This window comes from Perca fluviatilis, chromosome 23 (genome assembly GCF_010015445.1).
Source record: "Perca fluviatilis chromosome 23, GENO_Pfluv_1.0, whole genome shotgun sequence".
Taxonomy (NCBI): Eukaryota; Metazoa; Chordata; class Actinopteri; order Perciformes; family Percidae; genus Perca; species Perca fluviatilis.
In genome coordinates, this window is record NC_053134.1 from 28,033,130 (window position 1) to 28,045,621 (window position 12,492).

At 40.9% G+C, this 12,492-nt stretch overlaps 1 protein-coding gene across 1 annotated transcript; it reads right to left on the bottom strand.

Annotated features, from left to right (window-relative positions):
• Positions 1-367: 367 nt before the first annotated feature.
• LOC120552998 lies at positions 368-3,906 on the bottom strand. Its single transcript, XM_039791036.1, has 5 exons — positions 3,768-3,906; positions 1,339-2,351; positions 1,123-1,192; positions 828-1,002; positions 368-631 (listed from the first exon to the last, which is right to left on the bottom strand). The coding sequence occupies exons 2-5, from the start codon at positions 2,233-2,235 to the stop codon at positions 472-474; spliced, it is 1,302 nt and encodes a 433-aa protein (XP_039646970.1). The 5' UTR covers positions 2,236-2,351; positions 3,768-3,906; the 3' UTR covers positions 368-471.
• Positions 3,907-12,492: the final 8,586 nt, after the last annotated feature.

Below are 12,492 nucleotides of genomic sequence, written 5' to 3' on the forward strand. Positions count from 1 at the left end.
AAAACAGACGTTAGAGGCAACAGACAGACAAACATTGCTGCATGTCACGCTAGTAAACAATAATAACACGTTACACAGCAGCTAACGTTAGCCTACCATTAGCTACAGTAGTAACTGGATTAAACACGGCTAAAATGCTGACAGCTAAACGGTGTAGTGTGTCTGTATTTCACTGGAGAGGATTCCAACAGCGAGACGTACAACAGTCTGCCGCTAAAGCTACGAGCAGAACGGAATCCCTTATAACAAAAATAGGCAACATCATCTTAGCAAATTTGCCCCATTGGCCAGATATCTGGTGATTTAGGCGGACATTTGAGTATTATTGTGTGTGTGTGTGTGTGTGTGTGTGTGCGTGCGTGTGTGCACGCGTACGTGGGAAGCCAAAATCGTGATTAAAATATGATTAATTGTGCAGCCCTAACAGAAACACACAATTATCATTCTAAACATGTATAAAATGTATCATTTTCAGTAATTTTGCCACTCAAAATCCACCAGCTCTCTTATAAATGCAGCCACAACAGGGTTGAGGTTGGCATTCTTTCGTTGCACCGTCTTTCCTGTCCGTCGGCTGATCTGTGTTCTGGATTTGCATTTCGAGCCTTCGGGATTGATCCTGACAATGAATCTGCAAGCATAAGTGGGGGGGCAATAGACTCTCAAACCAGTGCTTACCACTTATTTTCTGCTTTGGGCCAAGTATTGACATGATATGAGAGCACAATATCTCTAATATCTTTAAATTCAGCCAAAACATAAAAGCACAACCTGGAGTTATCCTAGAATTATCCTGTTATGAATAATTAAGTTCATAATGGACAAACCTCTGAATGAACTCAAGAGTATTCTCTGCTTCCGTCTGATACTGGATGTTGAACGAGTAGAAGCAGCTGAATAGGGCCGCCAAAGCAGAATCAAAGTCTGGCAGCTCCTGGGGTCCGATGATTACCTTGCCATCGACGGTGAGCATCCAACCATTGGCCTCGAGAACGGAATCCCCTATAACACAAATAGGCAACATAATTTTAGCAAATTTTCCCCATTGGACAGATATCTGGTGACATAGGAGGCCATTTGAGTATTATTTTATGTGTATGTGCATGTGTGTGTGTGCCTTACCAAGAGCAATCAGCCTCGGGGTGCTAGGAGCAGAGAGACTGCTGTTTATGTCTGCTGCAGTTGCGGTCACCTAAGAGCAACAAACCACAACAAAAAAGAGCAAATTTCAATACAAAGACGACATAATTGTGTCATTTTTTACAGTAGCCTATTTCCTATGGGATCCTCTTTTTTAACACACGGGCATAAAAACACATGAAGGCATGAAAAGCTTACATCTGCCGGAAGAAACAGAGCATCAACATCTTCTTTGAAGAATGCCATTGTGGTGAGAGTGCATGCCACACCATGGTTGACTTTGTCACAGCCAGCCTTTTCTATGTCCTGCAAGACTTTTCTGACTTCTTTGTTCCACCTTGCAAGCTGACTCTGGAAGAAATGAAGAATCTTCTTCCCTTTGGTTCCGAGACAGCCGACAAATCTTGCATCAATGTCAATCCCAGTCAATGTTGCAAAATGATTACAGAGAAATCTCTTAAGGAAGAGAAATGGCCACTTTTCCTGAATTTCATCCATGCCGGGTGGAGGGTTGGCATTAATAGTGTAGCGCTGAGAGGCATATGTTTTTATCATGTACTCTTCCACCCAGGCACGCTCAGCAGCTCTGGGTCCCTCTACTGAAAATAGCTCCACCATTTGCTTTCTTTTCCCTTCAACTGATTCTGGGGTTTCTCCTTGAGGGAGGTCAATAGGGTGCCAATTAACACATCCATAGCTGTCAGTTTTTGAACATTTGGATGGAATAGGGCTCTCATTGCTGGATGCAGTCTCGCAAGTAGCATGTTGTTTTGGCCTCCTAACACGAACTAATGTGTTGTCACGATTTACATGGTCAATCCGAGTTTTTATTTGATTTAAAAGGGACCCATAGCCACAGCCAATTATCTCTCCTTCGGCTGTGACGTCAGCAAAGCTCTTTGGGTGTTTCTCAATCACTTGTCTGGCTATTTCAGAACACTGGTTCCTTGTAGGGTTCAAGCATTTCTCTTGTATCGCCTGTACAATAATTCTGACCATACTCAGATGTTCTTGTTTCCTCGGTCTAAGGCCTTGAGCAACACATTGCCGCAAATTTGCTGGCATTTTCTGCCATGGAATTTCAAAGGAGGACATCCAGTCAGGCCTTTGGACAAGCGGTGGGCTTGAGAGTGAAGGGCTTGGAGGCAAAGAGCCTGCTGAGGTGCGGATCTAGCAAGATGGCAAGGTGTCTTCTGTATCAATCAATTGTCCTGAAATAAAAAAATAAAACGTCTTAGTTATGTCATTGTAAAAATCACTTAAAGCGCAAGTTAAGTCAGAAACCCCGGAAGCAAGATTACATTAAATTACATTAACCTTTTACATTTAAAGGTCTACCGGAGTTTGACTGGGTTTGACCTCATATGTGTTTGCCACAGCCTAACGCACGCCAAAACAAACTATATACAAATATACAATTGCTACCAACAGAACTGCCAGATGCAAACTTCTGTTTTCCAACACCATTAACTAAACTTCTTCACCAACAGAATGTGTAAATACTGATGAAATTGGCTGAAAGATTTTGACCTGTTGGTATCAGTTAATTTGTGGTTACTGGCTTTTTTCAAAAATGTTCTCTATCCTACCTATTTTTTTTTTTTTTTTTTTTTTTTTAAAGCTAGTATTTAAATATATTGAATATTGTAGACCTAATGTGTATGTTAGAGCCTAATCCATTGCAAACAAACTATATACAAATATAAAAATTGCTACCAACAGAACTGCCACTTTTTATTTTACTATATCTCTTTACATAAATATTTGTTCTACTACTATGGGGCTAACATTTCGATGTCCTACTTTCACTTAACTACGGCGCCATAAAGTCTTGACTCAATCAGATGTCTGTGATCTGCGTAACGACAGTACAGTGGAACGTTTGCCTTTAACAGAGCGACAGTAATAACCTAATATACCATCATTACTGATTTTAAACTACATTCTCCGTTATATTTGCACTGAATAACGCATTAAATAAACAGAAACATAACTCTTACAGCGCACATGAACAGATGTGCAGTATTAGCTCACACATAAAATAGCACCCCCGTGAATTAGCCTACTGTTGCTAACTCATAAATCCTGCATAACATCGTCCCGTACCTACAGAACATCAGACTTACTTATTGATGCACAGCAGTGTCCATAAACTTAGTCCACTGAGGGGAGAAAGGAAAGTATGACAGTGTTCCACGTTAACTTTTCTCTCTCAACTACCGCATGCTTAATTGCGTTACTAGTCCAGGGCTGCTACTGACAGGGAGAGAGAGAGACTGTATCACTAACAGCCAGTCCAGTCTGCTCAAAGCGATGGTCTTTTTCACAAATAGGTTGCACGTAAGGGGAAAAAAGTATCTTCAACTAAAGGGCGCTCATCTTGCACCGTGTGCAACACAGCGCAAAGCCCGACGCAAATGTCAATTTCCCGTCCAGCGCCAGTGACTAGGATTAGCGTGTGTTTGTCTGACAGGGTGTGGGGCGTGGCATCACGATGGTGGCTCTCCATTGTGATGTTGGCCAGTCTTCACAATGGACGATGATATCGTCCATCGGCACAACCCTAACTACTGTGAAATTGGCTGAATGATTTTGACCTGATGGGTATCAGATTTGTGGATTCTTACCTGTGGTTTTGAGATAATACATTAGTCTCCTTACAGCAACAGGAGGGATGACACCCTCAATATCCTCAATGGAAAGAAACTGAAGGTCAGAATGCTCTTTCAAACCCCAAGTTGCTAAATGTGTCAACAAGTTGTTGAAGTCGCTCTCTGAAAGTGAGAAGGTGTGCGTTCCGTAAGCTCCTCCGCCACAGACGCCATTTACCTGAGACAGACAGAGTGATGCAAAGGCACAAGATTAACATCAAATCGTCATTTTTCCCCCAAAGGTATAGCCCATATCACTGTCTTCCATAGCACACACAACCATATTTTTCTGGTACTTTTTTGGTGCCCTTGTGGTAACAGCAGATGTCACTACTGTGGTCTCATGGATGTTTCTCAACATTACAGCTTCCTGGATACCATGGTTATATAAATGCCTATCGAACTCATCTGCTTGCTGCATTTGTAGAGTTGGTGAAAATAGACAACCAGCCTGAAGATAAGCTTGTAGAAGCTGGTGCCTCTCTGCCAGAGTACTGTTTAAGTTCTTGAAGTTATGCGGCTTCCGCGCCCACTGTTTAAAGTATGTATGTTTACTTTCAAAACGCAAAGTCCACAATCGAATTAATGGACCAAAATGCAGAATGAGCTCAGGGTAATGCATTAAGAAATGGTGCTTTGGCTTCAAAGTAACAGCTGGAAACAGTGTAGCTCTAGACATAATATACTGCTCAATGAGAACTTTTAAATATGCTACCTGGTTTGCATGGGTTTTTAGGGCGGTCACCATATTAACTATCTCTCGCAGCAGCAGGCACAACTGCCAGATCTTATCCTCCAAAGGATTTTTAGGCCCCGTCCACACGTACCAAAATGATCTTTTTTTTACCCGTCTTCCCTGGATTCGTTTCAAGAAAAGTTGCGTCCAAACGAATCCACTTGTAAATGACTCAACACGCTACTTTATATTCCAGGCCTATAGGGGTGTTTTCTTGCTACAGAAATTCACCACCAAAAACGGAGAAGAAGAGCATAGTCACTTCTACTTCCCATCATAACATGACTAGATTATAACGTTCTCTTAATACATCCGTGGACTATAATACCTTTCACCACTGCTCATCTTATAAAGGCTGCCGCAAGAAAACGTGTTTTTGTTTACATTGTATAATGTGCTGTTGGATTGCCTTTTATTTTGCATGATTGCAGCGCGCTAGTAGCGAGCTAACGTTAGCGCGCTAACGTTAGCTAGCTCTAACATCGGCAGTCAAACAAACATCAATGATCCATGAATGACGTTGGCTACATAACGTTAGCAATATATCTTGTGTAGAATCCAGAGGGAAGGTTGGGGAGCAGAGACACAGTATTTAGATGAAGTGAGCTGGTTTGACCATGGAGATGGGATGTGCTCGCTTAGCTTCAACGCAGTTGTGTGCGTCAGCGGCCGTGGGAGAGGGTGTAAAAGAGGGGTGTGGCGATGACATCATCGATACGGATCCGTATTCACCATCCATACGAAGCCAAACGAGAGCCGTTTTCGGATTTTTTCACCCTGAGACCAGGTTTAAAAAAAGTGCGTTTTCAGGCAGTGCGTTTGCAGGATTCGTCTGGACGGTCGGCCCAAACGATGCAAAACATGTGCGTTTGCACAAAAAAACGTTTCCGTGTGGACGGCCCCTTAATGCGATCACCAATGAACAATGGGAGTAACCGGAGCAAACACCAGTTCTGAGATGCATTACCCCCCAATGTTAGATTGTCTGCCCGCAATTCACGTGGTTTGTTGTTGATATCAGTCCCAGCATATTTAAAAGATGCAATGTTTCTGTTTAGCTGGGTGTAGCTGAAATGCTTTCCTACAGTGACAAGCTCCCTGATGAATAGAGAAAGATCTGCAGAAACTACACCTTCAAAAAGGTCATGTCCTTAGCATGGTGGAAGTCCTGGGTCACATACATGAAAGTGTTTAAGGCTATTAAACACAGAGTCAAATTTTATGCCGTAAACATTAGCTGATTGAGGATTGGTGGAAAGTTCATGAACTGAGTTCATATAACTTTGCTTTGTCCGTGGTAGGCCTAATTCTGTTGGAGAATTTTGAAAAGTGTCTCTGTCAATACAGCAGTAGCGACAGAAATGTGTACTTCTGCTGAAGTTTTCTGTGAAGCCTCCAATCATGTGTGACCCAAGGTTGTCTCCTGCTATTGCAAGCACCGCCCCTTGTATAATTTCACCACTGTCCAGTGTGAGCCCTGCCTCGTCAAGATCCCTCAAATCTCTTACAAGAGGACCAAACACTTTCTCTTGGCCAAAAAAGGCCAAATCCTCCTCCTTACAAAGCATAACAAGCTGTATGGGGTCTATTGAGGACCTATTATGAGGAGAGATCTCTGACAGTGACATGTAAACAGCAAGTTGCTTATGCTTTTTTCTCCCTGAGCCCAGGGGATTTACCACTTCAAATGAGTCCTGATATAGGATAATGGATACCGAAGGCGCACTGGGTTGAAAAATGGCCTTACTCTTGAAATACCTGCCATCCTCCAGCAAATGTGGATCATGTGATTTTGCTGTCTTTGCTTCAGCGTATTGTAATTTCATAGACTCATGACTCATTAGTGCTTTAATTGTTTCTGCAATTGGCACATACTGACTAAAGCAGTCGTTTCCTTTTGAATTTTTTCCTAAATATACTTGTTTGGGTGGCACATAATTCAAATTATTTTTGAAATACGTTTTGCGTGTACCATCAGACCGGAAAACTCCCTCATTATATAATCTTAATAGATTACTTTTGTTTAGATTTCCAATTATGGTATTAATATCAGTGACAGAAATATTCAATTTCATTAATTCATCTCGAAGAGAATGAAACATGTTCTCCACATTACTATCATGAACTCCCTGAAACTCTTCAATCAAACACTGTATACAGGGCTTGACATTAACTTTTTGAGGCACTTGTCCTTCGGACAAGTACATTTACGTTTCACTTGTCCATGAACAAAAGTCACTTGTCCGGGTAAAGATTCATCATTTTATAAATTTTTTTGTGTTTTGCTAATGCAGAATTTGAAGAAACCATTGAAAGCATCCAAACACTATCAACATTAATACAATTCAGTTTAAACAGTAGAAACAAATGTGTCCCAAGAATAGATTTCCCCTTCAACAATAAAAAAGGATCTCCAGACTCATAATACAAAGTTATACTTTGCACGCCGGTGTGCAGAAGTTAATATATTGAGATTCTAAGTGAATATTTTAAAGTTTCTCATTACTTTCAGATTCCTAGTCAATATTCTAAGTTACTATGTCAATATATTGAGATATTTTGAGATATTGAGTCAATATATTGAGATTGTAAGTCAATATTTTGAATGTTCTCATTGCTTTGAGATTCTTAGTCAATATTCTGAGTTACTAAGTCAATATATTACGATACTAAGCCAATATATTGAGATTAAGTCAATATTTTATAGTTTCTCATTACTTTGATATTCTTTGTTTATATTCTGAGATACTGAGTCAATATATTGAGATACTAATTCAATATTTTGACCAGAGGTATTGGTGACTTGAACTTATACTATATCTAAAATAATTTTGTAGACATAACAATGGATTTTGCCACTAAATGTTGGTGTCAACGTGTTTTTTTTTTCTTTCTACAATTTCACTTACCAAGGGATCCTTTAAAAAGGTGTAGCTACTTTACAGTTGATTATTACCTGATATTTAATCCGCTACAAATGAGTAGCGGCCCAGCTATAATAGCATTCGGGCAGAGAGCCAGCCGTCAAGAGTCAAATTAACTTCATGCTTCATCCGCACAAAGCACACTTCTATCGCCACGAGTGACAGCTTTATTCGGCTCGTTTTCTGTGAACGATGTGGGGACGGGGTAACGTTAAAGCGTAGTTAGCATGCTAACGTTAGCTAACTAACACCGGCTGCCTGGCTTGTTGGTTCCGCGGTGCTTTCATGCTGTATCGCTTACAGAGAAGGAGCTGAACAGTGGGCTGGGTCTAACGTCAGCGGCCCGCCGACCCGCTGCCCGGGATTGTGGAAATATGTATTTGTTTCAATTCTGTAACATTGACGAAATTAGTGGCAAATAACGTGAAGTAACATGGCATTTTGTTTTGTTTGAGTTTTAACTTGTCCAGTGGGGCAAGTAAATTTCTCTTCCACTTGTCCTACAAAAAATCCACTTGTCCCGGACAAGCGGACAAGCCTTAATGTCGAGCCCTGCTGTATAGTGGTGGCTGGAAGAAGCATTTTTGCTTGCATTCTCAAATAGAACAATGCCAGATTGGTCAGAAAGGTGCCCTCTCCCTCATTTCCTTCAGGATCATCAATCACTCTTTCAAAATGTGTATAATTGTCTTCGCAATTGCCCCTAGTCATGTGTGAGGCATCATTACCAGGGGGGCCTACTTATGAAGGTAAATATGGTGCAAAACGTGAGAGCTTGTAGAATACAATGTGAGAACTTGCAGAACAAAAAAATTTAACTTGTATGTTAAAATTTGCACTTGTAAAATAAAAAATTGCACTTGTAAAATAAAAATTTGCACTTGTAAAATAAAAATTTGCACTTGTAAAAAATATGTCATGTTACGTAAAATAAAATTTGCACTTGTAAAATAAAAATTTGCACTTGTAAAAATTATTCACAAAAAACATGAGGGTGCTATGTAAAAATCTGAACTTATTAAATTGGAACTTGCTGGAAAAAAAAATATACACAAATGTGTAGATTGATATTTGCATGAACACAATGACAGCTGCAAACTTGTAATGCAACATTTACTCATGTACTTTTTTTTTTTTTACCGGTTGATTTTCCATCACAACCACAACTCAGTGATTACAACCTCTCGAATCTGTCACTGTATGGCGCCTCCGCATCACAAAGAGGCGAATCTGCGCCGACTTTTGCAACACTTGTTTGCGATACATTTGGTGCAAAACTAATTTGTACCTGTGGACTTAGGCTGTGGAGCTCTGATCCAACAGAACGGGGAAAGCAGGGTTTCTATCGCCAGATGAGGGACAACTCTGTCCGGCTTTATTTAGCTATGTCCATGGAAGCCTGGTTGAATAGCAAGCTAGTCTTAGCTAACTAACCAACCAGCCTGATTCTAAATAAATACCTTTTAATTATCTTAACACTTTTAAACAGTCAAACTGAAACACTGGCGGTGAGCTCCAGGTCCTGCAGACGGACCGTCACCAGCGGGTATCGGCCAGCGGAGCAACATCGCTATTATGGCCAGAAAGCCGCTGCCGACAACCTTCCGCAGTCGGAGCTCCAGCGGACACGGAGAGCCCCGCACCGGTCGCAGCTCACCGCTAGTGTTGGTGGAATAGCGCGCGTTAGCGGCACTAACTAGCGCTTCTAAATAAATACCTTTTAGTTATCTAAACACTTTAACAGTCAAACTGAAACACTGGCGGTGAGCTCCAGGTCCTGCAGCCGCAGACGGACCGTCATCAGCGCGGGTAACACGCGCCAAGTTCTGCATCCCTGCCAAGACTTCCATCCATAAGGGGAAATAATGATTTTATAAGGCAAAGTAGCTACTGTTTAATTAAAATGTAGGCTATATACATTCCTTTGTCATGTTCATCAATGATGATTATAATTTTACAACGTTTAGAGACATCAATGTTTTATCAGACTATCATTTCCTTGCTACCTGGGTGCAAATCTCGGCAGCAACGAGGGTTAAGAGATGACGCATTATTCGGCAAAAATAATTGCTGCCCGCGGCGGTGGATGTAATTCTGCAGAAGCTATTGTTGCTGCCAGCGGGTGCAATGATTGGCAGTGAGGCACAACATCAGCAAAGCAAGCTGTGGTCATGGCCGGGGATGTGCCGATGCTACCGGGTGCGGGCTCTCTGTGTCCCGCTGGAGCTCCGACTGCGGTCGAGGTCGGGTAGCGAAGCTTTCTGGCAATAATAGCGATGTTGCTTCGGTCACGATAACCGCTGGTGACGGTCCGTCTGCAGGACCTGGAGCTCACCGCCAGTGTTTCAGTTTGACTGTTAAAAAGTGTTAAGATAATTAAAAGGTATTTATTTAGAATCAGGCTGGTTGGTTAGTTAGCTAACGCTAGCTTGCTATTCAACCAGGCTTCCATGCGACATAGCTAAATAAGCCGGACAGAGTTGTCCCTCATCTGGCGATAGAAACCCTGCTTTCCCCGTTCTGTTGGATCAGAGCTCCACAGCCTAAGTCCACAGGTACAAATTAGTTTTGCACCAAATGTATCGCAACAAGTGTTGCAAAAGTCGAGCGCGCAGATTCGCCTCTTTGTGATGCGAGAGCGATACAGTGACAGATTCGAGAGGTTGTAATCACTGAGTTGTGGTTGTGATGGAAAATCAACCTGAGTAAAAAAAAAGTACATGAGTAAATGTTGCATTACAAGTTTGCAGCTGTCATTGTGTTCATGCAAATATCAATCTACACATTTGTGAATATTTTTTCTACAAGTGCAAATTTCAATTTACAAGTTCAGATTTTTTTTACAAGCTCTCATGTTTTTTTTCTTTTTGTGACTTCAAATGTGAATAATTTTTACAAGTGCAAATTTTTATTTTACAAGTGCAAATTTTTATTTTACAAGTGCACATTTTTATTTTACAAGTGCAAATTTTTATTTTACAAGTGCAAATTTTTATTTTACAAGTGCAAATTTTTATTTTACAAGTGCAAATTTTAACATACAAGTTAAATTTTTTTGTTCTGCAAGTTCTCACATTGTATTCTACAAGCTCTCACGTTTTGCACCATATTTACCTTCATACCTACTTGAACAGGGTTTTCTAAACACTGTGGGTGTTTTCTAGTGACATGTGATGTGTAGGATGATCTAATTCGGAAATGCTTCTTACAGTTCTCAAAGGGACATCTGACCGACTTCCCATCTCTGATGTGCCACTTTAAATGGTTGTACATGCAGGGTAAATTGTCAAATGTTTGCCTACATCCCTCCATCTGACAAATTACCTCGCTTGATGGACCAGCCCTACCTGGCAATGAATCCTTAGATGGCGGGGAATGTTTCCGACGCATGTGTGATTTCAAGGCGTGGAGTGTCCGAAAAGTACACGGACATGTCTGCAAACCACAACCAAACCTGAAATTTGCGAGATTACCATGTGTTTTTACATGCTGATAAAATCTCGGAAGCGTTGTTACATTTTATGTTACACGTTTTGCACACAAATGGCACAACCATTGTGGCAGAAAATGCTTACAGGCGTCACTAACGTTACACTAAATCCTGCAGCAGCCCACCACGAGGCACCTGCAGTAGCAACAGAATAGCCTAGCTACTACCAACCAGTTTACATTCACTTGAGCCTCACACAGGGATGAAACCACAAAAGAATACTGAGAAATAACAAAAAACGCAATAACAAAAAAAAGCCAAGTAGTTAAATTGGACGTGGACGGTTCCACCTTCTAATGTTACTGCTAGCTGCTAGTTGTTAAGCTAGCAATCGCTAGCTAACATCGCTAGCTAACGCTAGCTAACTTCTCAAAGGATGTCGAACTTTATAACTGTTACCAAGGGTTGAAACGCCCAAATGCAATTAAATAGTTTAGTAATATTATGTAAATAGTATACCTCATGTTACACTCTGTATGAAAGTGACAATATTTAAAACAAGCTAGCTAGCTACCGCTAGCGATATGCTAGCTAGCTACCGCTAGCTAACTATAGGTATACTAGAGCTGAGTTGGCTAACGTTAAAGCACAAAATTCAGTTCATAATCAGAGCATATGTTCACATTTCAAAAAAGCGTCCACAAATGGCTCACCTTATGGTTGCGCTGCGGGTCCAACATGAATTGAACACAGACTGATACAGACTACTGATAGTTTATCTCCTTCGACTAATGTAAAAAAAAGCACCGCCTTTCTCTCTCGTCGTTCTTCTCATTCGTTTTGTCTTTTCCCTCGTCGACGTTATCTCAACCGTTCACGCAGTGCACGTACCCTTTTTTAAAAATAAAACACCTCATTCCTATTGGCCATTTCCCCCGCGCAAATGCATTACTGTAAATTGATAAACAGTACATAACTACTGTAAAATATAGCCGTATTTTTCCCATAATGCTTGGCGGTTAGCAGTAATGTACTGCTTTTAATCATTACAGTATATTAATGCCCTTATTGCAGTATAATACTGTTACAATTACGAAAAACCGTTACAGTGTGTATATGCGAATCCCACAGCCATAGTCTCAGCCAATGTCTTGCATTCTCAGCCATTTCCCATTGAGTGGGGCTCTCGATATGGATGTCCGCTTTCCCTCATGCTGTTGTAATCTCTCTTGAACTGTTAGCCCAAGCCATAAGGCAAAATAAAATCTGTAATGTCCAGATTAAATCCAATAGCAGCTCATTATCAATATGTGCAGATTATATTTTGTTTTACATCTCTGATCTTGAGGACTCTATTCCAAAAATTCTTAAGATCTTCAACAAAATTGGCTCAATTTCCAGCTATAAAATTAACTGGAATAAATCTAATCTTCTTTTATTGAACAACAGGCATGTGGCATCAGCCATTAGTGTTACAATACCAACCCAAAGCAAAATTATATATTTGGGCATCACCGTACACGCATCTTTACAGTGAGTTGTCCAGGACAACTATGAAACTATATCAAGTAGTGTTCAAAGGGATCTGACTAATTGGTCTGCGGTGCCGGC

Bases quoted from the DNA above. Each gene is read 5' to 3' on its own strand.
- LOC120552998 (XM_039791036.1), bottom strand. From the start codon at position 2,235: ATGTCCTCCTTTGAAATTCCATGGCAGAAAATGCCAGCAAATTTGCGG. The intron at 1,003-1,122 runs GTAAGGCACACA...TTTGTGTTATAG, and splicing joins CCCGAGGCTGATTGCTCTTG to GGGATTCCGTTCTCGAGGCC. The intron at 632-827 runs GTTTGTCCATTA...TTATGCTTGCAG, and splicing joins ACTCTTGAGTTCATTCAGAG to ATTCATTGTCAGGATCAATC.